Raw genomic sequence first — 26,972 nt, 5'->3', positions numbered from 1 at the left:
CTGGTTTTCGCAAAAGTTATAGTGTGTACAAACTATGGGAAAGATTTATGGCATTTTTTTTTTTTTACTTTTCTTAACTAATAATGGCGGTGATCTGCGATTTTTAGCGATACTGCGACATTGCGGCAGACAGATCGGACACTTTTGACACATTTTTGGGACCACTGACAACTATACAGCGATCAGTGCTATAAAAATGCAACGATTACTGTGTAAATGTCACTGGTAGGGAAGGGGTTAACACCAAGGGGCGATCAAGGAGTTAAATGTTCTCCCTCGTGAGTGTTTCTTACTGTGGGGGGATGGGACTGACTAGGGGAGGAGACATATCGCTGTTCCTACTTACTAGGAACAAATGATCTGTCTCCTCTCCCCTGACAGAACAGGGATTTGTGTGTTTACACACACAAATCCCCGTTTTGGCTCTCGTGCCTACGATCGCGCGGCGGGTCCCCTGCCATGCAGCGGGCACATGCGTGCCTCCGGTGGCTCTTGAAGGGGACGACGTACCCATACAGCATTTTGCAGGAACGTGCCACTTTGCCGGCGTATATCTGCATGAGCCAAACGGTAAGTGGTTAACTGAACTTGAGCAGTTCTACAAAGAAAAGTGGGCAAATATTGCAAAGTCTAGATGTGCAAAGTTAGTAGAGACATATCAACAGACTAAAGGCTGTAATTAAAGCAAAAGGTGGTCCCAAAAAATACTGACATAAGGGGGTGATCCCTTTTCCAACTCAGTGATTCTGTTTTTTATTTTTATTTTTTTTTGACATGTTGGTGTTATATCTTTCATTTGGAGTTATATAGGTTTCCCCAAAAAGAAGACCTACCCTGAAAATACGACCTACTGTGACTTTCGGGGAGGGCTGCAATATAAGCCTTACCCCGAAAATAAGCCCTAGTTTAAAGTGGTTATAAAATCCTAGAATCCACTCTATTACAGTATTATATAATGTAAACTGTGTATGTTTCTCTAATCTAATTGTGCCAAATACCTTAGGTACAGCGGCGCTCAGCTGACCTCCCACTGCTCCCCAACTCTTCTCCCAGCTGTCAGCGGGAGATTTCGGAGGCCCCTCCCCCCCTCTGCAGTGCTCGGAACGGGGAAGAGAGCTCTGGCGGATCACGGCACAATTATATTACTTTGGTACAATTATATTACAGAAACATACATAGTTTACAATATATAATACTGTAATAGAGTGGGATTCTAGGATCTTACAACCACGTTTACTCGGTTCCACTGGGGATTCCTGACAGGCAGGGAGGGAGAGGGGGAGAGAAGACAGCACATGACATAAGATCTACCCTGAAAATAAGCCCTACTGTGTCTTTTGTTGCCAAAATTAATATAAGACCCGGGCTTATTTTCGGGGGAAACAGGGTACTACCTGTCTCCAGGGAGAAACGTGAAGGTGATTTCTCAGCCAAAGTGAGATACAAGTAAATGCCCTACAGAGGCCCATCCCTTCCTTACTCTGTGCAAAACCAGCAGGGGAAAAAAAAAAAAAAAAAAAAGCTTGTCTGGTGCTCCACATATATTTATTTTTTATTTGTTTGGAATTCAGCTTTAGTACAAGAATGTAACAAGTTAAAGTTCTGTTTTTTTTTTTCAGCTGTCTGCAGTAAATGTAATAAAATATACTGAAAAGTCACACAATGTTTTCCAGGAACAACCAACTGCCTGGAACATTGTATAGCCAAAATAAGCATTAGCAGATGACTTAAGTTTCAACAGAAAGTAGCCTAGCAGTGGAAATACTTAAGTCTTCACTGTATAATATAGTTTAGAATCCAAGTCTATAAAAAAAAAATGGAGGGAAGTTTGCTGAATTAACTGCTTACAGTTGAGCTTGACATAACCAGGAACCAGGAGGTGGAAAAAAACAAAACTTCAGTCAAAACGTTGGTGGGTAATGGTTTACGCCTCTGGCGACTTTTACTGCCGTCTATAACAGATGGCAAGGGTCATCAAAAATGGGGAAATGGTTGGAGAGATTTTCTCAAACTTCCTATATGTGGTTACATGACCAGGAAAGAAGTGAAAAATCTCACCAATGGGGTCACAAGCAGGATTAAAAACCTAAAGAGATTCTAACCCCTCCCACACTATATCAAAAACACACACACATTTTATAAACAGTAACAAAAAAAAGCAGCAAAATGCTTTAAGACAGATGTAGCAAAAAAGCGAGACTGCCCTATAAAACTGCATCGCACCTGTCCAGAAGTTCCCAGTCTTCTCCTCCCCATCGGTCTTTGAACTCTTCTGTATTCATACCTCCAATACGATCAAAATCCGACTTGTAAATCCCAAAAAGGCCAAAGCCATTAACTTCCCAATAGCCTGCAGTCATAAAACAAGGCATGAGTACATGAAGAATGTCAATGTGATATACAATTAAAGATCAAATACCGCACAAAAATTACAGCGGGGAAGAGGATGATGAACAGTCGGAATTTTATAACCAGCCCTAGGAATCATATTTGCATGATAATAAATTTCTCATGTATACTGCACTGACCTATTCTTAAATGGAGATTGGAGATTGGAGATTAATAAATTCTTTGCTCCACACAGGGTATTCCAAAGACTATTTCATTAAAGGGGCACGAAATCAACTCTGTGTGCTGAGTTCAGGAAATTGCAATAAAAAAAAAAACATTTTCTGCATGATGCTTCACAATTAAAGTAGAATTCAATACAAAATCTAACTACTTGTAAATCTATCCCCTACCCCTCCCTAACACCTACAGGCAAGTTGGAAGGCGGCTCTTTTGGCGGGAGGGCTTGGCTCTGAGGTGAGTGGTGTTCTCGCGAGCATGTCCTAGCTGCACTCCCCCTCCTCGGTGGGGGCCTCGGGGGGTATATGACAAAATGCACGTAGGGAGGTTGACGTGCTGATGTCATCGTGCTATCCAGTGGACAGGTGTTCGCAAGCCAGCCGGCTGTTTCTCTATGATCGTTATCTCCACTTTCTTGTAAGTGCAATTTTATTAGTTTTAAATAAACCTTTGTTACGTTTTACACTATGGAGAGTCTTCTTGCTTTTCTGGGTAACGTCTGGTCCATCGTTCTGATGGTTGATGCTCGAGTCTCCCCGGTCCTTCTGGTGTCCTATTCCAGTGGCCCTTCCTGTGGATTTTCAACATCTCCCCGGATAGAGGCCCTGGCTGGGTAAATTAGCCGCAGGCTTACTAAAGCTTGCCTTTTGGTAAGCGCGCATTCTATGTGGTGGAGGTGCACTGTCTTCGAGAGGTGTATTTCGAAAGAATCTACACTGATGTTTTTTATGGACTGTTGACCAATTTTTTTTTTGTTTATTTATAGCGCTGTCACATTGAATCCTACTTTCTGTACATAGGCTTTCAGACATCCAACGCACTATTCCATAGTTGGAAGCTACGGATATGCCTCCTCCGATGCCTAGCAACCAGAGGAAACAATTATGCTGAGCCCCCCCACCTCCGAAAATGTCAAATTATATTTTCGCTGTGATGCCATGCTTCTCAGCCATGGCAGAAATTATACCCTGCGCTATCGCCTAACACTAGTTCCAACAAATATGTCAACAATATGTAAAAGTGCTGACATCAATATTGAGAAAAATAATAATAATTAAAAATAACGTGATAAACTGACAAAATTATAATATATTCCAAAACTGTATATAGAGTTTTTTGATTGCTGTGATGATAATTTCTGTGTTAAGTGTCACATTCCACAGACAAAATAAAAGTAATAAGCAAACTTTATAAGAGTTAAATATTTGGTGCCACAAACGTGAATCATGAAGTGCTATAGTGCATATAACAGTGACATTCTAATCAAACACAGATCAGTCCAACATAATCGGTATATAGTCCTTATTAAAGGTATAATGGTGACTTCATAAAACCGTGAAAATAATGTGTTGCAGTGTCCCACCCTCAGGCAATGGCCGCTCACCTTACAGCGTGTGACCTCACAATTAAGTTCAGTCAAACATGCAGGGATTCTAAGTTAGCTGTATGTATCTAGACTGCTCACTGATGCTGTGTCCACTTAGTCAAAATTCCCACTTGGTCAAAGATCCAGCAAGCAAAAAGTGCAAGCTCAAGGATTGTTGCTCATAGCACTTTATGATTCACGTTTGTGGCACCATATATTTAACTCTCATAAAGTTTGCTTATTACTTTTATTTTGTCTGTGGAATGTGACACTTAATACAGAAATTATCATCACAGCAATCAAAAAACTCTATATACAGTTTTGGAATATATTATAATTTTTGTCAGTTTATCACTTTTTTTTATTATCATTTTTCTCAATATTGATAAGACGGCACTTTAAAAGTATTTGTTGGAATTAATGTTAGGAGCGCAGCATATACATTTTTTATTTATATTTTACACGACTTTATGGGACGTAATCAGTGATAGCAGCTGTCGATCATTATTACTCGTCTATTATATTTTGTTTTCTATATATTTTGTCACTTTTAAAACAGGTAGCTCGCAAGATTCTCATAGTTTGTAGAAATGATACCGTCATTGATAATTACCCATTCAATTGAATAGCGCTGCTCTGCAAGTGCCCCGCCTCCTTGTGCAAAGCATGCAGTTGTGGTGTGCTAGTGTGGGTTTAAAGCAGGAGGTGAGAAGGCAATATAAAACATTTGAACAAGGCCTTCATTTTTTTTTAAATCAGTTTTTAGAATTTTACTTTTTTTTTTTTTTTAGAATTCAATTTTTTAAAATGTATCTATACTGCCCTGTTAGGGGGGCTTTGGTGAAATTTCAGGGGTCTAAACCAGTGGTCACCAAACTGCAGCCCTGGGGCTGGATGTGGCCCTTTCCTTACCTTTATCCGGCCCTTTTGGTACTATTCTTAGAAATGACACCAAGTATTGGGCACTATTGTTCCTAATGACACCGTCGATGGGGCAAGTATTGGGCACTATTGCTCCTAATGACACCATCGATGGGGCACTATTCCTCCTAATGACACCATCAATGGGGCACTATTCTTCCCACTAAAACCAATGATGGGGCATTTTCTACTTCCACAGGCCACAGTCAGGCCCCCCTAAATCCTCAAGGACAGTAAACTGGCCCTCTGTTTAGAAAGTTTGGAGACCCCTGGTCTAAACAGACCCCTGATGTCTCACATTTGAGAAAGAGACTGAGGACAGATTCATCAGTCCCTTTCTTCGCAGCCTCTGCTGCACTCGATTCACAAGTGTCAGCAATAAGGCAGTACAGCTGGCTCTCCTGCTCAACAGGTGACCGGGCCACACTTTAGAACCGATGGGGCCCGGGCCCAGTACAGGAGGGCTGGCTGTACTACCTTATCAGCAGCCCTGGCCACCCCCTACAGGCCTGATACCTCTAGCGAGAAGTGAAAGCAGTCAAGTATAGGACTTAGCAGGATTACTTGAGCCATGCAGTAGAAGAAGCAGCTCTTTGCAGACTGGCTCAGCTTCACCTTATGTTCCACAAAACAATCAGACAATCAGTCTTTCTAACCTTTATCATCCCTTTCTCCTACCAAGATCGGACTATGGATATCAGGTGATCCAAATCTACTGGTAGCATGCTTGATCCAGATCAGTTAGAGAGTAAAGCCAGAGACAGTCATGTAACTAGCATTTTTAGGGGTCAGCAAAAGCTGCCTCTGTGTGTTACCTATTAAAGGCTTTCTTTATGCTAATGTAGAAAAAAGCACTTCTACTTTCCAAAGGAGTAAGCATTGCACATCAGAAAAAGGTGGCTAGAAAACGCACTGATAGAAAGTAATTTAAGCAAAAATATGCTCTCACCTCTGGGATTCATTGGGGAGCTACCGCAGCTCAGCCTCATAACGATCGGAGCAAAGGCCAGACGACCCTCCACGCAATGCTTTCTAACACTGTCCAGCACTGACAGAGGGAAATGTATGTGCAGGTCACACAGGAACACAATACTATGATTGTCCTGGAAAACACACACTCATTTATAGTAGGGCAGTAATATGCTTAGGATTCATTTATACTCCCTTGAAATGTCACAAACCTGTATAGTGTCAACTCCAACCTGTAGTCCTGCAGCCCGCTCAAAGTTTCCACTTCTCTTCAGATACTGATAGCTAAGAAGTAAATTGATAGCATTAATACAGGTGGCATTGTGACTTCTAAAGTCCAGGGGCTTCAAATCTGCATTTTGATATAGACATCTGCAGATAATCAATGGCTTACTTTATGCAGTGCATAAAAAGATACTTTAATATTTGAAGAAAACCGGTCACCTCTATAGGATAGCTCTTTATGTAGTATCTTGTAGTACTATGCAAGGAGATAAAAACGAAGGTTTTCAGTGCATGGTTTGGAAAAAAGACAGCTTTTCAACAAAACAAATATCTACGCTCACGGTTTGTGTAGCATACATGCACAGTCCTGGTCACTTTGCACCCAGCTTCCAGTTTGTACAAACTATGGAGAACCTAATTGCCTCCTTTCATTGCACATATACTCCCACTTCTTGGGACAGGTGACATACAATAGAAGTGGAGTTGATACCATCTGACAGCTGTTCTAGGTAACAGGAGAAATCAATGGGCTTTCACAGGAAGGAAGAAAATGGCATCATTCTTACAAGTAGGCGTGAGTTTTTTCCTCTGCCAAGTTTCATCTAGGCATTTCTTCTTCAGTACTTACATGATATTAACTATATCGGCTTCTGCTATGCTTAAAGCAGAACTTCACTCTAAAAGGGAAATTTCTGCTTTGTCTTCCTCCCCACCTCCTCTACCACATTAAAAAAAAAATTATTATTATTTTTGGAGAGCGGGTACCAAGTTTTGATAGGCACCCACTCGGTTCGCCCCGCTCTGCCACCAGCTTTCTGGGAGACATCACAGGTCCCAGAAGGCTGTGGGACTATTCAGAAAGCGCAGCGTGGATCACACATGCACAGTTGGAAGCTGGCTGTGAAGCCGCAAAGTCACAAGTGGCTTCTCACAGTAAACGAGTGCCGATGCTGGGGACTGGAAAACTGTTTGGGGGAGGACATCGCTGGATTTCTGGACAGGTAAGTTTCCTTTTATTTAAAGTCAGCAGCTACAGTATTTGCAGCTGCTTACTTTTAATGCTCTCTCTCTAGGGTGAAGATCCTCTTTAAATGACACACTTGGTAAATAATAAAGTTGACTTACAGTATCTAGCCACACCTGCCTTTATGGCAAAAAATAACAGGACACCCCCTACCCCCTCCCCCACACACACACACAAATAACTGTGTTCAGTTTTTTTTTTTGTGAACAAGAGGACAAGGATTGTGGGGATGAGGCCCTTCTCCCCATCAACATGGGGACAAGGTGCTTTGGGGGGCTACCCCAAAGCACCCTCCCAATGTTGAGGGCATGTGGCCTGGTACGGTTCAGGAGGGGGGGCACTCTCTCGTCCCCCCCTCCTTCCTGCGGCCTGCCAGGATGCATGCTCGGATAAGGGTCTGGTATGGATTTTTGGGGGGACCCCACACCGTTTTTAAAAAAAATGTTGGCGCGGGGTTCCCCTTAAAATCCATACCAGACCTGAAGGGTCTGGTATGAAATTTGGGGGGACCCCCACGCATTTTTTTTTTTTAAACTTTGGTTCGGGGTTCCCCTGTGGGGGAATCCCATGCCGTTTTTATCAATGAACTTTTATGTGTATTGCCGGGACCGACAATTCATTATAGCCGCGAGTACTTTTAAATGACTTTTTTCCTTTAGAAATGTTATTTTGCTCTCGGACTGTTGTAAACACGGGAAACATGCACCACTTTACAGGCATACTATAGACACCCCCCAGGTACGAAATTTAAAGGAATATTACACTTTTATTGTTTCACTTTAAGCATTATTAAAATCACTGCTCCCGAAAAAAACTGCCATTTTTAAAACTTTTTTTTTGCATTGATACATGTCCCCTGGGGCAGGACCCAGGTCCCGAAACCCTTTTTATGACAATACCATGCATATAAGCCTTTAAAATTAGCACTTTTGATTTCTCCCATAGACTTTTAAAGGGTGTTCCACGGCTTTCGAATTTGTCACGAACACCCCAAATTGTTCACTACTCGGCGAACACCCGATGTTCGAGTCGAACTTTTGTTCGACTCGAACAACGGGCTCATCCCTACTGTGGATACAAAGTGCAACATTTTATTCCACAGTTTATCTCATTCATAACAAAGCGATGCTTATGAAACAATATTATTTGAAACTTTTCTGCAGCTTTTGTTTGCTGCAACAGTTGCCAGAGACCAGTTAGGTGAAGCAGTAAATGCTCTGACCGGATCCAGATTGCAAAATGATCACCTCGTCAGACCAACAGCCATTCGAGCTGGAGCACCCACAATGGAGGAGAGGAACTGTTCATATGCATATGTCCAGAAGCCTGTGAACTTGTGCCCAGCATATGCACATTTAGTCCCCATTCACCCTGGTGCAGCTTTGAAATTACGCTGCTTCATTGCAATTTCAAAGCTGCACAATAGTACGAATTGCACTGCCAATTTCATTTAACAGAAGTCTATGTAAGTCACAATGAAACTGATAAAAAGTAGTGCAGGAACCTTTTTCATAAATCGCTGAAACATTAGCTGTTAAGCCTCGTACACACGATCAGATTTTCTGATGGGAATTGTGTGATGACAGGTTGTTGGAGGAAAATCCGACCGTTTGTACGCTCCTTAGGACAATTGTTGTCGGATTTTCCGCGGACAAATGTTGGATGGCAGGCTTTAAAATTTTGCGGACAATAGTCTGTTGGATTTTCCGAGCGTGTGTACACAAGTCCATTGGACAAAAGTCCAAAGTACAAACACGCATGCTCGGAAGCAAGGACGAGCCAGAAGAGGCCGGTCTTGTAAACTAGCGTTTGTAATGGAGAATTAAGATTTGTGACGCGGCAAATTGAAATCTAGAAATGCAGCGCACATTCTCTTCTTCTTTAATGGGATAATAATAAAGTTGCTTTGCTGGTGACACCGATGGAGTTCTGCCAAACTTATTTTAAAAGGCTTTTATTTTCTAGTGATATCAAGAATATTATTATTATGCTTGTTTTTTTTTTTTTTGGGCAAGTTACCACAACACCATTATCCCATAGTTTTTAAAGATACAGCTATGTTGGTGTCCCTTGTTAATTTTACATTGCATTTTTTTTAAATGTAACTGCCTACTCCCAAACTGTCATTTGAAGTAAAACACATAGCCAAGTATTATTCTACACAATTTTTTTTTATTGTGCATTAAAAAAAGAAAACAAATAAAATTAGACATGCTATCTGCCAATAGAACTTAACCAAAAAGTGCATTCTATGAATCCAAAAATATAGAAAATATACCAAATCAAATAATTATTCAACCAAAAAATAAAATAAAAGCCTCATGCATGCGTCCTGCTTTTGGTCAACAATGCCAAGAGTTGGTGAAAGCAGGGGTCGGTCATCCGGAGATAATTCCGAAAATCATCCGGATTATTATCCTGGAGCTCCTGCAGCATAAGCATATGACATAATTGGTCACGATTAATAAAGCAACCAATTTTTGGTCCAAGAAATCCTCCTCCTCCTGTTCCTGGACTTGGGTCAAAGCAATAACTCCAAGGCCAATAATAATTAACATGTTATCTCCTCCGATTCCGCAACATGTCTGGTTAAAGAACGGCTGTTCAGAAATGAGCTGAAAAGCACAAAATGAAAAGCGCAAATCAACACTCACCAAACATCTACTAACACAAAATTAGCAGAAGGAGCCCAAAGGGTGGCGAAAAAGAGCTGAAAAAAACACGTAATTTGTCACTACGTTCGTGTTTGTTGGCTGACAATTCCTTGCCATTTGTATGCAAGACAAGTTCCTGGCCAACGCGCTTCGGACAAAAGTGCAAGGTTTTGTCTGCGGAAAATCCGATCGTGTGTACGAGGCTTAAGAAACACGAAATCTAACTGTTGTGACCTTTCAGTATTTTTGTGAATTACTTCACAGTACAAGCAGCTAATAAGATCAGTGAAATTAATAATTTAAAAATTGCTCAGAAGCAGAAAGGAAAAAAAAAAATAAAAAAAAAAAAAAAAAAGGTATACATTTTTTTTTCTTTTTGCATTAGGCGATACAGCACCAAATACCATAGTTATGTGTAATAGTAACAAATGTTGCTATGGAGAAAAGCGACACCACTCGCTCAGCTTGTTCTGCACTCTCCATCCTTCAGAGAGCTCATATTACTACTCCCCCAAAGCCCAATCAATTCTGTGAATGAATGATGAAGATCCTGTCATTCAAACTCCACCTCCATTCACAGAACGCAATGCATTGTGGGAGAGCAGTAATAATAGCCATATTAAAAAAGGCAAATAGGGCAGAGGAGAGCAGGCAAAAAAAAAAAAAAAAAAAGGAAGAAGAAACACTAGACACTAAACTTCAGCTTTAAATTTCCATAGTTTTGGCACATATGCACTTGAAGTCCTCTAGGAAGTATATATAATGTAGCAGATATACAGCAAATAAAACAAATTATTTTTCATTTTTATTTGGAGATAACAGATTCACCATGAGAATTACTATTCACTTTCCAGAAGCTGCATGGAAATTTTCAACCTCACAATGTGTGAGAGGCCACATCTATCAAAATGCTACTATATGTAATTCCTAGATGTGTCCTTGAGACACAAGTAAAATGATGTTGTAGACTAGATTACGTGACTGAAAGTAAACACAGAACTCCAGTGTTTTGGTCATTTAGCAAAAACTAGTAATGTATACATGCTTAAATGAAGTTATGGATTTGTGAACAAAATTCAGAAGATGCTACTAAAAATGATGCTGCTACCACAAATGTAATGTAATTTACACTATATCTGCTACAGCAATATCAGCTACAGTGCTGTGAAAAAGTAATCGCCTCCCCTGCTAAATCATGAATTAACTGTAATTAACCACATTTTTTGGAATGCGGAGTGAAATTTTACTTGCCACACCCAGGCCTGATTAGTACCAGACCTATTGAATCATGAAATCACTTAAGGCCCCTTTCACACTACCGAGACTTCAAAGTCGTGCGATTTTGCCGCAACTTTAGGGAATGCCTGTGTAACTCGCATCAAAGTCAAGGACAAAAGCAGTGCAAGGTCTACTTTGAAGTCGGCACGACTTGAAGTCGTACTAATATGAATGGTTGTCATTGGAAATCATGGGTAACGACTTGTCGTGACTTTGTAGTCCCAGGTCGCAGGACAAGTCATACAAGTGTGAAAGGGGCCTAAATAGAAGCTGTCTGACAAAGTGAAGCACTCTAAATGGCTTTGGGACTCCAGCAAACCACAGTGAGAGCCATTATTCACAAATGGAGAAAACTTGGAGCAGTGGTGAACCTTCTCAGGAGTGGCCAACCTACCAAAATTACTCCAAGAGCACACCGATGACTCCTCCAGGGGAATCAAAAAAGAACCCAGAACATCTAAAGAAATACGGGCCTCACTTAAAGTGGAGTTCCAGTTATTTTACAAAAAGTGTAGCTGCTGACTTTCAATAAACACACACTCACCTGTCCCATGATCCAGTGATGCGGCCGCCCGGCTGTGACAGGTTGTGGCTTCACAGCCGGGTGTGCATCACAAGTGTGGGCACCCAGCTGTGACATCTTGCGGCTTCACAGACAGGTGCGCACTGCACGCTGTGCCTCCTCAGTGGCTGGGCAATCTTCTGGGACCTGTGACATGTCCCAGAAGATTGCAGGGAGGGAAGGGGAGAGGAGAACTTCCGCTCGAATCGCCTAGGCAGCCCGAGCAGAACTGGGAGCTGGGTACCTGTCAAAACTAGGTACCCTCTCCCCCCCCCCCAAAAAAATGACATGCCAAATGTGGCATGTCAGGGGGTTGGGAGTCCTTAAAGTGGAACTTCCACTTTTGGGTGGAACTCTGCTTTAACCAGGCCATTTTTTGCGATACGACACTGTGTGTCATTTTGATTGACAATAGCGCAGTCGTGCAACGCTGTACCCAAACAAAATTAATGTCCTTTTTTTCCCACAAATAGAGCTCTCTTTTGGTGGTATTTGATCATCTCTGCGGTTTTTATTTTGTGCTATAAACAAAAAACATATTTAAAAAAAAAAAAAGTCGCAATAAGTGTATATTGATTGGTTTGCGCAAAAGATATAGCGTCTACAAAATAGGGGATATATTTAGGGACTTTTAATTTTTTTTACTAGTAATGGCGGCGGTCTGTGATTTTTAGCAGGACTGTGACCTTGCAGCTGGAAAATCTGACCCCAAGTGATACTTTTTGGGGACCAGTGACATTACAGTGATCAGTGCTAAAAAATGCACTGATCAATTTATAAATGACACTGGCAGGGAAGGGGTCAACACTAGGGGGCGATAGAGGGGTTAACTGTGTTCCCTGGGTGTGTTCTAACTGTGCCGGAGATGGGCTTGCTGGGACCACACAGAGATCGCTGTTCCAGATCACTAGGAACAGCAGATCTCTGAGTTGTCCCCGGTCAGAATGGGGATCTACTGTACCTTGTTTACATAGGCAGATCCCCATTCTGCCTCTCTGTACCGTGATCGCGGGTGGCCGGCGGACAGAGTTGCCTTGCTGCAGTATATATACGGAAGGCGGTCGGCAAGTGGTTAAGGTCAGTGTTCATGATTTAACAATAAGAAAGAAACTGGGCAAAAATGGCATCCATGGGAGAGTTCCAAGGCGAAAGCCACTACTTACCAAAAACACAGACTTACATTTGCCAAAAAACATCTTGATGATCCCCAAGACTTTTGGGCAAATATTCTGTGTACTGATGAGACAAAAGTTGAACTTTTTGGAAGGTGTGCATCCCGTTACAGTTTCAGGATCTGGACTTGCTATCATTCATGGAACCATGAATTCTGCGCTCTACCAGAAAATCCTCAAGGAGAATGTCCAGCCATCAGTTTGTGACCTCAAGCACACTTGGGTTATGTAGCAGGACAATGATCTGAAACACCAGCAAGTCCACCTTTAAATGGCTCAAAATAAAAAAATCAAGGTTTTGGAGTGACCTAGTCAAAGTCTGGACTTAAATCTGATTGAGATGCTGTGGCATGACCTTAAACAGGCCATTTATGTTCTAAAAACCTCCAATGCAGCTGAATTAAACAGTTCTACAAAGAAGAGTGGGCCAAAATTCCCCCACAGCGATGTGAAAGACTCATTGCCAGTTATCACAAACGCTTGCTTGCAGTTGTTGCCGCCAAGGGTGGCACAACCAGTTATTTTAAGGGGCAATTACTTTTTTTACATAGGGTCAGGCAGGTTTGGACAGCTGTTTTCCCTTAATAAAAACTGGATTTTGTATTTGGGTTATCTTTGTGTAATATTAAATCTTGTTTGATGATCTGAATCATTTAAGTGTGACAAATATGCGTAAAATCAGGAAGGGGACAAATACTTTTTCACAGTACTGTATATCAGTCATATAAACTAGAAATCCATGTCAGTAAATGCCTTATTAGTGTAGCCATTAAGATAAGGAGAGAGAGGTATGGAGGAGCACAGCTGGGTATTTACTTGCCAAGTCCTATTACTGTCCATCAGGTCAGGAATGTGGTATCCTGCCAAATAAAACTTTAATACTGTCTGTGCTTCTGACATGCCAACACTTGTCAAACAAGAACTATAGAAAACGGATACCTTGGCAATTTAGCATGGCGTAATGCCTGCTCTACATCCATATCGTCACTGTCGTAATCCACCAAGATAAGACTGAACTGGGCATCATGGGTCTTTAAATACAGGAACTCAAGATCATTGATAAGTTGCTGGACCCAGCGAGCTTGGTTCTTCACTGTAAAAACCAAGAAAACAAAAAAATCAATACAAAAACAAAAAACAATCTTTTCCAAGTGCTAGCAGCACTGACCAAGTGACTGAGTGGTTCCACAAGTGTAGCCAAAACAGGTTCATCATAATAATGTGTTCTTAATCTCCAAGTCCAGTTGCAATTGCTGTAGATATGGAAGTCTGATGGACGTTGAAAGCACAAAACAAAGCATTGTGAACAGGGTTAATTTGATTTAAATCAAGACGATTTAAATCACTAGTAAAAAGGCATGATTGAAATCATCATTTTTAAAGAGCAACTGGCATCACTGTCCTGCAGCGGCTTCTCCTCTGACCCGCTGTTGACTCACTGACAGTCCTTTTCACTTTAATGGGGACGGCTGGTGATGCGGCAGTGATACACCAAGGTAAGGGACGTGGCGGCAGCAGGTGAGTGGATGCCCTCTAACAGGCGCTGCCATGATGGATCTGAAATGACAGGTGCTCTTTAAATGTAAGGACTCATTCTTGCTGGTAGTTAGAATCTTTTTTTTTTTTTTTTTCAAATAACTTTTTTTTTTTTTATTATAATATTTTGCGGTACAGAAGTACAAAATATAACAAAGGTAATAGATGAAATATGTCTGTCATACAATAAAAGAAGGAGAAACAAAGAGTACAAATACACTAGGTTCTCTCTCTCCTCCCTCCTTTCCTTTAGCTCCTATTTTATTTTCATCTTCTAGGTTGCTTATAACTAAGCGAAAAACTGAAACACTCGTAGTAGAGTAGAAGGATAGTGAAAGAGAGGGGGAAAAGAAGAAATGAAAGAAGAAGGGAAGGGGGGTGATTGTATAGTTCGTTTACTTTTTTTATGGTGGGTCCTCTCGAAGATGCCACAGCTCCCATACTTTATTATGTATCTCCAACCTGTCCTGTATCCGGGCTGTCATCTTCTCCATCAACTCCACATCTTTGATTCTAGTGTATAAGGTTTCAAGTGTGGGGGGGAGGGTTTTTTTCCAGTGTAGAGCAATAAGACAACGTGCTGCTGTGAGGATGTGTCGTATGAGTTTTTTTTGTACCTTGGGGATCTTTAATTGTGAGATTCCTAACAGGAAGAATTTGGGGGTCATAGGGATCTGTGTCTCCAGTAAGCGAACCAAAAGTTGTCGAACCTTATCCCAAAATGGGGTTATCAGTGGACAGTCCCAATATATGTGGAGGAGGGTCCCTCTGTCTTTTTGACATCGCCAGCAGCGATCTGAACTAGACGGGTATATGGCATGGAGGGTATCCGGAGTCATGTACCAGTAGAGGAGAATTTTATAGGTATTTTCTTTATATAGAGTGCAGAGGGAACTTTTTGCTGCTTGTGTCCATACCGCCTGCCATTGCTCCATGGGCAGTTCCTCCCCGAGAGCCTTTTCCCATTTAATCATATAGTTATGTTTACCTTTGATTTCTAATGGATAGGCATTTAATATTTTGTAGATATCAGAAATTAACCCTTTCTGGGCCGTGCCTGCCAGGATTAGAGTTTCAAAGGGTGATGGGGGGGAGAACTGTAGGTCAGGCGCTATGGACATGGCATAGTGGCGTATTTGCATGTAGCTGTAGAACGTTTGTCGCGGTAGGTCAAACTTAGTCTGTAGGTCAGGGTAGGATAGCAGCTTGCGGGATCTGGGGTCTACAAGGGCTCCGTAATGGAAGAGATTACGTGATGTCCACGGATATGACATCTGGTGGGTGAGGCTGTCTGGAATTTTGGGGTTACAGACGAACGATGTTAGGACTGATTTATCTGAGGCCAATGTGTGTAAGCGGGATAGTTTGTGCCATAGGCGTCGGAGTTGGGTCATAGGTCCCAATAGTCTTTCGGAGGGCACCTCTGCCCCCGCACTCCATAGCAGGCTGTTAGGGTGGGTTGGGGCTAGCCATATTTTTTCTATCTCTATCCATCTGTTATAGGATCTTTGCGTGAACCATGATGCTATCGCTCGAAGTTGGGCTGCTTGATAATATTTGGTAAGATTGGGAAAGGCAAGACCACCGTCTGAGCGTGCTGCCATCATAACTGATTGAGGGATTCTGTGTCTCTTATAATTCCAGGTGAATTTAAGCAGATCAGATTGGAGTTTATTCAAGTGCTTGGGGGGGATAGGAATTGGTAATGTTTGGAATAGGTACAATAATTTCGGGAGGATCGTCATCTTAATAGATGCGATCCGGCCCAGCAGGGAGATATGGTGTTTTTTCCAGCTAGTTAGCAGGATTCTGATGGAGCGGAAAAGGGGGGGGAAGTTCTCCTGATACAGGGTGTTAAACTTTGGGGTGATATGTATTCCTAAATATTTCAGGGAAGTGTCTTTCCAGTGATAGCTAAAGTTGGTTTTTAAGTGTGCTGTTTCTTCGTCTGGGATATTGATTGGGAGGGCTTCTGATTTAGAAGTGTTAATTTTATAGCCTGAGAGGGCTCCGTAACGACTAAGTTCTGCATGTAGGTTTGGGAGAGAAATTCTGGGTTGGGTCAGAGTGAGGATCACATCGTCAGCGAATAGCGAGATCTTGTACTCCCGACCCCTTACTGAGATTCCCCGTATATTTTGGTTGCCTCGGATGGAAGCCGCCAGTGGTTCGACGCATAGTGCGAATAGTAATGGTGATAGTGGGCATCCCTGTCGAGTTCCGTTGGTTATTGGGAAGGTAGTTGAGATGGCAAAGGGTGTTCTGACCTGAGCAGAGGGCTTGAAATATAGGTGTTGTATGGCTCTCATAAAGGGTCCTTGGAACCCCACATGCTGTAGTGTTGCAAATAAGAAGGGCCACCCCAGGCGGTCAAAGGCCTTTTCGGCATCTAAACTAAGCAGCAAGGATTCTGATTTCTCTCTATTTGCCACGTCTATCAGATCAATCACCTTTCTGGTGTTATCTCCCGCTTGTCTAAGGGGGACAAAGCCCACTTGATCCTTATGGATAAGGGATGGGAGAATCATGTTCAAGCGGATTGATAACAGCTTTGTGAAGATTTTTAGGTCCGAATTCAGTAAGGCGATGGGTCTGTAGTTGGCGCATAGGGTGGGATCCCTATCTGGTTTAGGTATCACAGTGATAAATGATCGCTGCATATCAGGGGGGATGGGAGAGTCTCGATAGAAGGCGTTAAAAAGTTTGCACATATGGGGTAGAAGGATAGGGAGAAAGGCCTTATAGTATTCATAAGGCAGTCCATCCGGACCTGGGGCCTTGTGTGATGGAAGGGTTTTAATGGTTTGTTCTATTTCTTCTTCGGTAATCGGCACGTTTAAAGTTGCTAGATCCGATGTTTGTATTTGTGGAACTCCACTTTGTGCAAGGTATTGCTGCATGTGTTGATGTAGATCGGGAGGTAGGGGTTTACTAGGTATGTGAGGATTATTGTAGAGTTCTTGATAGTAATCCGCAAAAGTATTGACAATGTCTTTGGGGTGGGACATCAGAGATCCTTGTTTATTTTTAATCTGGTGTGGCGTGTTCACATGTGCATTATCTCGTAATTTTCTCGCTAGTAGGGAGTGGGCTTTGTTGCCCTTGTCGTAGTACTTTTGTCTAAGCCTAATGATAGCCTTTTCCACTCGTCCCATTGCCAGATCACTCAGAATAGATCTCAAGTGTATGATTTTCTTGAGAAGGGATAATGTAGGAGCTTTTTGCAGTTGAATTTCTAACGTTCTAAGTTCTTTTTCAGTTTGAATTTTAGTGATTTGGGCATCTTTTTTCATGGCAGATGACAGTGCTATACATCTGCCTCTAAGTACTGCCTTGTGGGCTTCCCAGAGTATGGGAGTGGATACATCAGGAGTGTTATTCTCTGTGAAATAGTGTTTCAGGGTGGTGACAAGTTCCATTTGCGATGGGGGATGCTGAAGAAGATATGTATTTAATTTCCAATTATAGGGTCTACAGTGGGGAGATCCTATTGCCAGCTTGAGTAAAATAGGCGCATGGTCCGACCACGACATCGGGAGTATCTGTGCCTCTCGTGTGTTTCTAAGCGTGTGGTTATTTACAAAAAAATAATCGATACGTGAATGTGTCTGGTGGGGGGCCGAGTAAAACGTGTATTGTCTATCGCCAGGGTGGAGGGCCCTCCAGGCGTCAAAAAGAGCATATCTTCTAGTGAGTTTACGAAAAAGCCTCGAGTCTCGGAGGGCTCGAGCTGATGTCGCCCTGGGGCTCACCACCTGGCGATCCATTAGTGTGGAGTGGAGTAGGTTAAAGTCACCCCCTATCACCAGCATCCCGTGCTCGAGTTTAAAGAGGCGAGTGAGGACTTTGGACAGAAAGTTGTGTTGTTTAACGTTGGGAGCATATAGGGCGCAAAGGGTGATTGCTTGTTGTTGCCAATGTCCCTGTAGGATAACAAAATGGCCGTGTGGATCACTGTACTGAGTTGTACAGGTGAAGGGGGCCCCGTTCTTAATGAGGATTGCAACCCCCGCTCTTTTGTGTAGACCTGAGGAGTGGTATATTTGGGAATATTGTTTAGAGGCGAATGTAAATGAACCCCCTTTATCAAAGTGTGTCTCTTGGACCAGAACGATGTCTGCCCCTGATTGTTTAAATTCTCTCAATGCCAAGTGTCTTTTTTTATTGGAGTTTAGGCCGTGTACGTTTAGTGATAAGATCTTGGCCATGATACTAAATGAGTGAGGGGGTATGCCTTACCTGATGTGGAGGAGAAGTTTCGGAGGTTGTAGGTCAATGATACGCATTCCTCGAGAGGAGAACCACACAGGCTCCACCGATTGTGGAGTATGTCATACGGTAGTGGAAGGATGGGTGGGAGAGGAAATGAAAGGAAAGAGGGTGAAAAGAAGAAAAGGTGATTAGTACATGCGAAACATTTATAAACTTGTATAGTTAACATGTCTCGACCTTGAGAGGCGAAAGGGCCTAGGTCGATGTGGGATTCCAGGGATCCTCCCAACAAAGGTCCCGAGGGGCCCGTCGGTCGGATGCACTGGGGCCCAAAATTGGTTATGTAGAACATGAATTGTAAAACAATTAACATTGCTAACATATAACCAGGAGAGGGGTGACTAGGAGTGGGAGTTCCTAATCTCTCGGGTCTCTACTGAGACATGCCCATTTTGCAGACTAAGGTATAAAACTAGGGCGCACATAAGGGGGGACTAAATTTGCTACATTGTCCAGGGCTAGATCTCCCGCGGGACCAGGCGGGAAAAAAGAAAAACTGTTCATCAATAGATGATATAGAGTGCGGGGACCTTCACTGGAGTCAACCATTCTTTTGCTTGGCACTCTTGCGTGGTGCTTCTCTGTTCCGGGATCGGTTGGAAGAAGGCACTTTCTGCCATATTGTGGGTGGTGCAGGCGGGGCGGTGATCAGATCCCAGTCTGGGAGTCGAGGGACGGAGATTCCGATGGTTTCACAAAAGGTGTCTATGTCCTCCGGGTATCTTAAGACAGCAGATTTGCCTTGGGTTTTGGCTGTAAGGCTGAAGGGGAATCCCCAACGATAGTTGATGTTTTCGTCCTGTAGTAGACGTAGCAGTGGTTGGAGTAGTCTTCGTTTTTGCAATGTGATCCATGAAAGATCTGGGTATAGTTGTACCTGGGCATCTTTATAGGTTACTTTGCGGGCTAGTCGGGCTTGCCTCATGATGTCCTCCTTCAGGGGGTATGAATTAATCCTGCAAATAATGTCCCTCGGTTGTGAGGTGGAGCCCTTGGGGCGCAGGGCTCTATGAGCCCTATCCATTTCAATAAAGTTGGTAATGGGTTCACCTAGGAGATTATTGAACACGTCTTGTAGTGTATGTTGAATGTCCTCTGGGCCTTCGACTTCTGGTATCCCCCTCACTCGTATGTTGTTTCTTCGTCCCCTGTTATCTAGGTCCTCTAGATGCCGCTGCATTTCTCTTAACATAGTGTGGTGGTCTGCTCCTTGGAGTTGGGTTCTGTGTACTGCCAGTTTAGTTTCTTGGATCTCTTCTTCAGCCATCTCCACTCTGTCTGCTAAGTGTTTAAGTCCTGACTGAAGTACTTGTATTTCTGAGCGACAAGTGGACTTTACGTCTTCTATCAGCTGTCTAAAGTCCTCTTTAGTGGGGATCGCCTGTAAATACGTTTGCCATTGCGGGGGTATCGATTGGTTGTGAGGTGGTACCAGGTGAGCCTGCTCTGAGGTTGTACGTGGTGGTAGGGGGTCTGTGAGCTGCTGTGCAGATCTGGACGGGGGATCCCATGGTTCCCACGATTCGTTCCAGAGTGGAGTTGGAGCGTGTGGGGGGGCCCGTGCTTTATCCAACCTCTGGGGGTGGGGGTCTGGTGTACTCACTTTTTTAGCATAGGTGGTCTGTGGTATTGTCTTTGCTGTGGGTGAGTTGTTAGCCCATGAGGAGGTTAATTTTTGCGCTTTTAAGGGTGGTGAGTCAGAGTCCCTGTGACTGGAGGGTGCTGGGCTCAGTGCAGGCTCTGGTGGGATTCGGGTGACTGGGTACATGGGATTTGGCAGAGCTGGAAAGTCCGCAGAGAAGTCTGATGGGGTTGGTGAGCATGGCTCTGTGCTCTGCATGCAGGGGTCCGATGCTGTTCTCAGCAGGCGAGGATATGCCTCTGAGCATTGTGTATACTGCTGCGGGGGGAGGGCCATCATGGCGTCCTGTGCGGCCTGTGGCGCTGCCTCATGGATGGCGGGTTCGGGGTTAGGACTCACCGTTCCTGACTGAGGAGACTCTGCTGCGCTGCCCGTCTGGGCTGAATCACGGTCCGTGAGCTGCCTGTGTGGTGAGTAAGGCGATGGGGGGATCTGAGCGGAGCTGCGCGTGTAGGCCGCGGATGTGTCCGGCGCCATCTTGGCTGGTCCGGTGGGAGGCATGTCCGTCGGCGAGAAGTAGGACCGGAGGTCCGTGGAAGTTCCCGGTGGGGGTAAAGATGATCCCCTGGCTGCTGTGGATCTAGTGGTCCTGGATCTGCCCATGTGCGGTCAGCGAAGCGTCCCCTATGCGCTGTAATATCTCGGGCTGGGAGAGAGCAGGAGGATTAGGCTGCCATCCAGAGCGGCTTCCGGTCACGCCCCCCCTAGAATCTTTAATATTTGCAAACAAAATGAAGGTTTCCTGTTTAGAATAATAAGCGGTCAGAGTAGTAAAACAGCGATATTAGAACCAATTTTAGGTTAATCACACATAGCTGGAGAACTACTCAAATTCTTATTTAATTAAAACAATAACAATGCCAGTGCATGTTATCTCAACTTGCAGAGCTTGGATTCATTGAACGAGTTTACCAAAAATTAGAAATTAGTGGCGAATATACAGCCTCATGCTACATAACTAAGCTCAATTCCATGCTGAATAAACCAAAATTATTAATGTATCTTAAATAGAAAACTATCAATTTTTACTCCAAAAGCAATTTATTAAAATAAATTTAATAAAAATCAAAAAAATCCGATTTAAAAAAAAATAAAAATTGATTTTTATCCACCCCGATTGTAAAGCATATTAATTGTTTATTTGGGAAGCAAGAACTTCCCATAAACATTGGTAGATAAAAATCTGGAACATTCACATATGGTGCCGCAGCTTTATCACTGCATGAGAGCATTGCAAGGCTAATGCATTTCCAGGGTCCTGGCCCCCTTCATCACAGCCCAATGAAGAAGGCAGGACTCTGGAAACCTGCCAGCCTTATTTTACATCATTAGACGTGGTGCTGATTGATCTGCTGCACCACATGTGGTTGTTACACGTTTTTATCTACCAATGCTTGAGAGCATTCCTTTAAGTTTACCTTCCATACTAACAGTTAACATGGTTTACAATACCAGTGTGCTTTGTGTTATGTTTTAGGGCCTATTCAAACTGCCTGCACATAAAACCAGAGTGGATTAGTGTGAGGGCATCTCAGTTTTTTAAATGCCCCAGTTGAAGTCCCATTGGACGAAACATGTCGGGTACATAGCCTACTAGGCACCATACACTGCGTCTGTTTTTGTCCGTACTTGTGATCACATTTTATGTACACATCTTGAGTGATGTTTTGTACCCTTTTTGTACATAAAATTTAATATGTTGTTTTGATCTGCGCTTCCTTCTTTTTTCTTCTATTACCCTTACTATTCTCTGATGGGAGGAGAACTACATGTACCAGGAACATTGTGGTTGAGTTTCTCTTTTCCTGGATCACTGTCTGGTCAGATTGCTGCAGGTGTATGCTTATACCAGTCCAACTACAGGAGTCCGTGGCCTGAGATCCTGACTGCCATCTATGCCTGTTTGACCCACCGCCACTGGCGTGTGTGTCCACCTCTGAGGGTAAGAGTACCTACCCCTTAGTGTTTAATTGCACTTTTAGCACTACCACTTATTGTGTTTTTCCCCTAGGTGCACATCTGGGGTACACTAATGTTTTTTAGCGCTGCACTTCCTCCTTTCCATCTCTCAGTTTTAGCAGCAGTGAGCTATGGTGAGGGAGCGGTGTAATGCACATTTCATCACATCACAGAGTTCCTTCTTTTTTCTTTTGTCAATTTTATTTGAAGTGCACAGCAGCGTGGTGCATTGTGCTGCTGTGCGGTGACATGCAGTGCCTTCCTGTGCGCTGTCATAAAATTCAGCATTTCTACATTTTATTGCAGCAGTAAGCATGACCTCTCCAGGCTGCAATTTCATTGCAAATAGGGAACATAGATAACAATTGTTTTCCATGTGTCCTATGGGTGACTGGCATTCTTCATATAAAGAATTAGCATAGAAATACCCATGAACATGGGAGCTTAAAGTAGAAGTTCAGCTTAAAACTAACTATCTCTAAATCTACTGGCAGCCACATTCTAAGACTAACCTATCTAGCCCTGTAAAGAAGAAATCGCTATACATACCTTTTCTGAAGCCGATCCAGTCCAGTCTCATGCTGAGCTGTCAGCGGTGGCTTCAGTGCATGGGAGTGTGTAGAAGAGGCAGCCGACAATGGAAGCCCTATAGCAGGGATAGGCGACCTTGGCCCTCTAGCTGTTTTGAAACTATAAGTCCCATGAGACATCGCAAGACCTCAACAATCACAGGCATGACTCCTAGAGACAGAGGCAAGATGGGATTTGTAGTTTCACCACAGCTGGAGGGCCGAGGTTGCCCACCCCTGCCTTATAGTAACTTTATGGGTGACGTCACTTCCCAGGCATTTCCCAGCCATTGTCGATTCTCTACTGCACACAGAATCTGCTGCTAGAGACTGGACCGGATCGGCTTCACAAAAGGTTTGTATAGTGATTTTTCTTTAAAGGGTTAGTTAGGTTAGTCCTAGAATGTGGCTGCCAGTAGATGTAGAGATAGTTATTTTTAGGTTGAACTTCCACTAATGCCGCGTACACACAGCCGGACTTGCCAACAGGCTAAACTCCGTCGGCATTTCCGATGGAAAGATTTAGAACATGTTCTATATCTGAGTCAGTCGGAAATGCCGACAGAAAAAGTCAGATGGGGCATACACACGGTCGGAATGTCCGACCGAAAGCTCCCATCGGACTTTTTCTGTCGGGAAGTCCGGCCGTGTGTTTGCAGCATAACTCATTTCAAGGTTCCAAAATCTATCCAAAATGGTTCGAAGCCTAGTACAAAAGACCTTTAAAACTTGACGACAATGTTGTCAAAGCAAATTGCTAAGATGTCCAAACCTCATACAGCCACTGTAAATCTAACTCAATCAATCTTAAATAGTACGTTAGTTCCATTATTTAAACAGCTCAATATTCCAGTCACATTACAGACAAAATATCCTTTCACAGAATCGTGAGTGAAGTCAATCCATTCATCAATCAGATGTACTTATAAATCCATATACCATTTTAACTGCTTGCCTCTAACATTCACGATCCATAGAGAGGTAGTTATGTCCATGCTTTTTCTACACAAAAATTTATACTAGACTGTATATAAACACAAATCGTGACAACATAGCAATAATAATGGTCTAGTATACAGCAGCAAGCAGGAATCAAAAGACAGATTACACGGGTGTTGAAGCAAACACAAAGCTGGCAAAGCAACACTGACCGAGTTACTTGACTTTACTCCCTATCATGTTAGTAATAAGCAGTGTGTGGGTATAAGTGACTTTTGCACTGCAATTTGCTTTTATGCTGTGATTTTAGCCTCTTTGGTGCAGTTCATATCCACAATAACAGTCCTCAATCCAGCTCATCCCAATCGAGTCAATTGCTCAACAGCTTGTGATTAATGCAGCAAGAAAGCATTTTGCAGACAAATAGTTAAAGGAGTATACAGTCTGCAGCCTTGTTAGCAATAAAGCAGATATAAATGCTGCCATCTTCAACTGCCATGCACAGGGTAATAGCAAAATAGCTTGGAGGTGTGCCCTTAATATTCATACATTTTTCGATTGATCTTAGTAATGCATTTAATGTTGAGATTTATCACCTGATGTTCCGCCAATAATTACCTTCATCAGTTCACCCTCGCAGGCAATCTGGCAGTTGTGTAAAAACGTCAGTCACCACACTGTGTGTAAAATGGGTCCTTGTACTTTAATAAATGTTAAAGCTGCTCATGCCATTTTTCCCAAAATAAACCTCATGTAGTAACCTTTCCTGGCTGGTTTTATGCACATTTGAAGCAGATGAACGACCCTTTCACTAAGTCTTTGCACATATGCATCTATGAGGAATGGCTTTTTTGTGCCGAGAGCAGGCTCTTAGTGCACTCCTAACACTAAGCTGTCACAGACAGCCCCTGATCATTGGGAGCTTCTGATCATTTGACCACAACCAATCACATGATTGGGAAACCTGCCTTCTGGCATGCAGATCCTTTGAAAGGGCTGCAGAAAGGGGAAAAGTGCCTTAATCCTTTTACGACCGCGTAACACATTTTTTTGGCATCCAGGAAGTGGCCTTTAACCCTGGGTGTCGCATATACAGTGCTCTAAAAAGCATTTTCCCCCTTCCTTTTTTTTCTGCATATTTGTCATACTTATGATTCAGATCATCAAACAAATTTTAATATACACAGAGATAACCCGAGTAGAATACAAAATGCAGTTTTTAAAATGATGATTTCATTTATTAAGGGAAAAAAGCTGCCCAAACCTGCCTGGCCCTATGTGAAAAAGTAATTGTCCCCTAAACCCCCTGTTGCATAACCAAGTGCGCTTCAGCTGGAGGTAACAAACTGATGGCTGGATATTCTCCTTCCAAGATTTTCTGGCAGAGCGCAGAATTTATGGTTCCATCAATTATGGCAAGTTGTCCAGTTCCTGAAGCTGCAAAGCAGACCCAGGCCATCACACTACCACCACCATGTTTGACGATTGGTATGATGTTCTTTACAGTGCCTTGAAAAAGTATTCATACCTCTTGAAATTTTTCACATTTTGTCATTTTGTACAACCAAATTTATTGGGATTTTATGTGATGGACCAACACAAAGTGGTACACAATTGTGAAGTGGAGGGAAAATGATAAATGTTTTTTTAAAGTTTTTACAAATAAATATCTGAAAAGTGTGATGTGCATTAGTATTCAGCCTCCCTGAGTAAATACTTTGTAGAACCACCTTTCGCTGCAATTACAGCTGCAAGTCTTGTTGGGTATGTCTATACCAGCTTTGCACATCTAGAGAGTGATATTTTTGTCCATTCTTCTTTGCAAAATAGCTCAAGCTCTGTGAGATTGGATGGAGAGCGTCTGTGAACAGCAATTTTCAAGTCTCAATTGGATTTAAGTCTGGACTTTGACTGGGCCATTCTAACACACACACACACACACACACACACACACACACACACACACATAGGAGCCGAGCCAAGGGGCTGGACTGAGAGACAAGCCGAGAACACAGGACATCCGGCTATGTCTATCTCGGCTGCGCTCGTTCCCTTCTCGGCAGGGGAAAGACTGATGTGCAATTGCCCACTAATCATGCTGCAAACAGCGGCAAATTAAAGCAGATAGTCACAAATCATGCTCCAATGATGGGCAAGGCTGCAGATGGACACTGATAAGGCTGCATTGATGGGCATTTAAAATGTAAGTTTTTTTCCTTAAACTTCCCTCCTAGACTTGGGGTGCGTGTTATACGCCTGTGAGTGTTATGCGTCGATAAATACGGTGTGTATATATATATATATATATATATATATATATATATATATATATATATACTTTGATCTAAACCATTTAATTGTAGCTCTGGCTGCATGTTTAGGTTCTTTGTCCTGCTGGAAGGTGAACCTCCGCCCCAGTCTCAAGTCTTTTGCAGGCTCTAACAGGTTTTCTTCTAAGATGCCCTGTATTTGGCGCCATCCATCTTCCCATCAACTGTGACCAGCTTCCCTGTCCCTGCTCAAGAAAAGCATCTCCACAACATGATGCTGCCACCACCATGGTGGGGATGGTGTGTTCAGGGTAATGTGAAGTTTTCGTTTTTCCGGCACACAGAGTTTTGCTTTTAGGCCAAAAAGTAAAATTTTGGTCTCATCTGACCACAGAACCTTCTTCCACGTGTTTTCTGTGTCCCCCACATGGCTTCTAACAAACTGCAATTGGGACTTCTCATGGCTTTCTTTCAACAATGGCTTTCTTCTTGCCACCCTTCCATAAAGGTCAGATTTGTGAAGTGCACAACTAATAGTTGTCCTGTGGACAGATTCTTCTCCCACCTGAGCTGTGGATCTCTGCAGCTCCTCCAGAGTTACCATGGGCCACTTGGCTGCTTCTCTGATTAATGCTATTCTTGCCTGGCCTGGTAGTTTAGGTGGAAGGGCATGTCTTGGTAGGTTTGCAGTTGTGCCATACTCTTTCCATTTTTTGATGAACAGTGCTCCGTGAGATGTTCAAAGCTTGAGATTTTTTATAACCCAACCCTGCTTTAAACTTCTCCACAACTTTATCCCTGACCTGTCTGGTGTGTTCCTTGGACTTCACGCTGTTTGTTCACAAAGGTTCTCTAACAAACCTCTGAGGGCTTCACAGCACAGCTGTATTTATACAGAGATTAAATTACACACAGGTGGGCTCTATTTACTAATTAGGTGACTTCTGAAGGCAGATGGTTCCACTAGAGTTTAGTTTGGGGTATTAGAGTAAAAGGGGGCTGAATACAAATGCAGACCACACGTTTCAGATATTTGTAAAAAATCT

General features: G+C 42.9%; 1 protein-coding gene across 2 annotated transcripts in view; it reads right to left on the bottom strand.

The window, feature by feature from the left end:
• The window catches only part of B4GALNT4 (beta-1,4-N-acetyl-galactosaminyltransferase 4), a 152,583-nt gene that overhangs the window by 7,899 nt on the left and 117,712 nt on the right, over positions 1–26,972 (bottom strand). Inside the window, exons 17-20 of one of the 2 annotated variants that reach the window (XM_073604683.1) lie at positions 13,679–13,832; positions 6,037–6,109; positions 5,805–5,958; positions 2,224–2,350 (exon numbers count right to left, since the gene is read on the bottom strand). In XM_073604683.1, coding sequence (XP_073460784.1) covers positions 2,224–2,350; positions 5,805–5,958; positions 6,037–6,109; positions 13,679–13,832 — 508 coding nt within the window. Of the gene's footprint in view, positions 1–2,223; positions 2,351–5,804; positions 5,959–6,036; positions 6,110–9,559; positions 9,689–13,678; positions 13,833–26,972 lie in introns of those variants that run through there. The other variant, XM_073604684.1, reaches the window with a different exon arrangement.

The sequence above is a fragment of the Aquarana catesbeiana genome, linkage group LG11, assembly GCF_042186555.1.
Source record: "Aquarana catesbeiana isolate 2022-GZ linkage group LG11, ASM4218655v1, whole genome shotgun sequence".
Taxonomy (NCBI): Eukaryota; Metazoa; Chordata; class Amphibia; order Anura; family Ranidae; genus Aquarana; species Aquarana catesbeiana.
This window is presented reverse-complemented; position numbering and strand designations above follow the sequence as displayed.